Source organism: Perkinsus marinus, assembly GCF_000006405.1.
Source record: "Perkinsus marinus ATCC 50983 genomic scaffold scf_1104296944428, whole genome shotgun sequence".
Taxonomy (NCBI): domain Eukaryota; phylum Perkinsozoa; order Perkinsida; family Perkinsidae; genus Perkinsus; species Perkinsus marinus.
Window position 1 is genome coordinate 718,163 of NW_003211397.1, and position 2,515 is coordinate 720,677.

At 47.6% G+C, this 2,515-nt stretch overlaps 2 protein-coding genes across 2 annotated transcripts in view; both read left to right on the forward strand.

Moving 5' to 3' along the window:
- Positions 1 to 752, forward strand: part of Pmar_PMAR019229 (hypothetical protein) — a gene marked incomplete at both ends in the record, with an annotated part of 1,396 nt that extends 644 nt beyond the window's left edge. Inside the window, one exon of the mRNA XM_002780281.1 lies at positions 1 to 752. Coding sequence (XP_002780327.1) covers positions 1 to 752 — 752 coding nt within the window.
- A 1,542-nt stretch (positions 753 to 2,294) lies between these two features.
- Positions 2,295 to 2,515, forward strand: part of Pmar_PMAR019230 (hypothetical protein) — a gene marked incomplete at both ends in the record, with an annotated part of 531 nt that continues 310 nt past the window's right edge. The window contains 2 exons of the mRNA XM_002780282.1: positions 2,295 to 2,327; positions 2,469 to 2,515. The exon at positions 2,469 to 2,515 is cut by the window's right edge and continues 4 nt beyond it. Of these exons, the coding sequence (XP_002780328.1) occupies positions 2,295 to 2,327; positions 2,469 to 2,515 (80 nt within the window). The remainder of the gene's footprint in view (positions 2,328 to 2,468) is intronic.

The window sequence follows — 2,515 nt, forward strand, 5'->3', positions numbered from 1 at the left end:
ATTATAAGAATCACTGCTTCCTCATAGCTTTGGCCTGTGCGGCAATGAGAGGGAGGATGACTTCGCAGAGCTCTCAGATCCATGAATATAGGGCACGGCAGATGGGTTTGCCAATGCATGCACCTACCTTCATCATGGCTGATGGAGCCATGGCAATCACCATTGCAGCAAACCTCATCTTCCCGGGCGTGAAGCGTTGCATGTGCTGGTTCCATGTGCGTAAGAATGTCGAGAGTAAAATGGATAGTCTGAAGATCGACGCGAGATTACGATGGCATCTTCTACGGGATCTATCATACGTTCAGCTCGCTGTCACATACGAGGCCTTTCAAGGCATGTTCTCCTTATTCATGGAGGAGTATCGACCGAGTGCACCTGATGTCGTTGATTACATAAAGGAAAGTTGGATTGATCATCCATGGCATAGCTGTTGGTACGAGGGATATGCCCCCCGCTTACCCTCGACCAACAATGGACTTGAGTCTATGAATAACCAGCTCAAGATAGCGGTGCATCGCGAGAAGTTACCTCTCGGAGCCTTCTTCGGTGTGGTGACTGGCAAGGTTGTACGTGACTACAGTGAAGCAATAGGCAAAGATGCGACTGACCCTGGAAGAGTCTTTCAATCGGCGGATGACATCAAGGTTACTAAGAAGCTCTTCAGGGAAGCTTATTGTCATCTAAAGGCGCTTATTCTATTGTCATCTTCCTCAAAGGCGAGCTCTAAGGAATTCACAGACTCCAATAAGTAAAAAGCTTCCCAGTGAGTTGGAATTGCTCTGATTTTTGGGAGGAGGAAATTTAGGCAGGCACAAGTAGAATGATTCCTATCACGCATCATCTTCGAATCCCTCAAACTTGCCCTTCCCGGGACAGGATAGGGTCTTGATCCTCAAACGTGCGTGCTTGATAGTGAAAATCGCATAGTAGCCTTCGTGTAAATTCCTAAAGGTTTCCGCCGTGTTATTGTTCCGGCTTGGTCATCGAGCGAATAGTGGTTGAACTTCTACGCTACAAGAGACCGACAGCATCATCATAACAATGCGCGGTATCGAGTAACTGAGGGGCCATCATTGATCTGGACGTGGTCCGCACTACGGCACAGGATAAGGTATTGCGTGGTGTCTGTGGTATGCTATGGCATACCGACCCCCCGGGAGAAACCGGCCTCGCTAGCAGCGGCACTGATTGGTTGCAGCTCATCAAAATTGAAGTTGCTTTGGTCGTTCGGCGAGAATTGTTTTTTGGGTTTGCGAAATTATTCGCACAACGCATATCTCGCGGTGGCAATGCCACCGTGGCTTAGTGGCCCCAGGTTTGAACTGATGCATACTATGTGAAGAAATTGGTTGTACTGAGACATATCTTAGGCTGGTATACTTGCCTCACCTCTAGTAATTGGTTTTACTAAGGCATAGGTTGGGGTGGCATAGCTGCCCCGCTCGGAGTACCTGACTGTACTAAGACTTATCTCGGGGTAGCATAGTTGCCCACTTAGTGGAATTGATAGTACTGAGGTTTGTCTTGGTGTGGCATAGTTGCCCCAATCGGAGGAACTGATTGTACTAATGCTTTCCTTGGGGTGGCATAGTTGCCCGACGTTACCAGTGTCAGTCGGAAGTTCGTTCTCCCTCATTCTAGCATAGCGACTATCGTTTATGTTATTTGTTTCGTTCCGCGAGCACACTCATGCATGCACTATTATGTTCATGGTGGCAATGCTGTGACTGACTTGTTCTGAGTTGAAAAAATCTTCTTGTGGCGGCTGAAGGATTTCTCTGAGTCATGAGTGATAGGTTCGCCCTCTCGATGGAACCGCTTTTGTTGTGTGTGGACCCGCAGCAGTTGACGATTGAACGAGGTGCGGTATGACGTGGAATGGTAGTAAGGGATTGGTGGGAGCCCTAAAGGGTATGTATGCTTCGCCTTGCTTATAGTGAACTTCTGCGTGGAGTTACGACGTGTACTTGAAAAAAAGGTTCACTCCTCTGCCTTGATATTAGCAAGTTGGCACCCGACTAGTGAACGCAAGATCACTTTCATAACATATCACGAGGCAAGCGAACAACAAATGATAGCGCACGTCTTTTTTTGGTGAGAGGGAGGTGGGAATTCAAACCTCAGCCTGCTCGGTTTTATCATCAATAACACGATCATCATAATCATCAAGTTCAATATCGATGTCATCGACTGCGGTGGAGCCCACTGTGGGCGAGGAAGCACCTTTGGTGATTGGTGGTAGTTGCAAAAGTTGCTTCTCGAGCCACGCTTCTCGTGACTTCTTTGAAACACTTATGCACATCATTTCGCCAACCCTAAAGGAGAGTGTGAGGGCAGTGCTATGCGATGACGGACTTACCAACTGAAGCAGTGGAAGCAGCAACGACACATATAAAGTGTTGCGCAGCAGGATATGACGGGCGTTGATCGCGAATAAGACGATATATAAAAGTAGTGGTGCCTTTCAGTTTCGGCTGTTATTGACAGTATATGAAAAGATTCACGTACGTTGTAG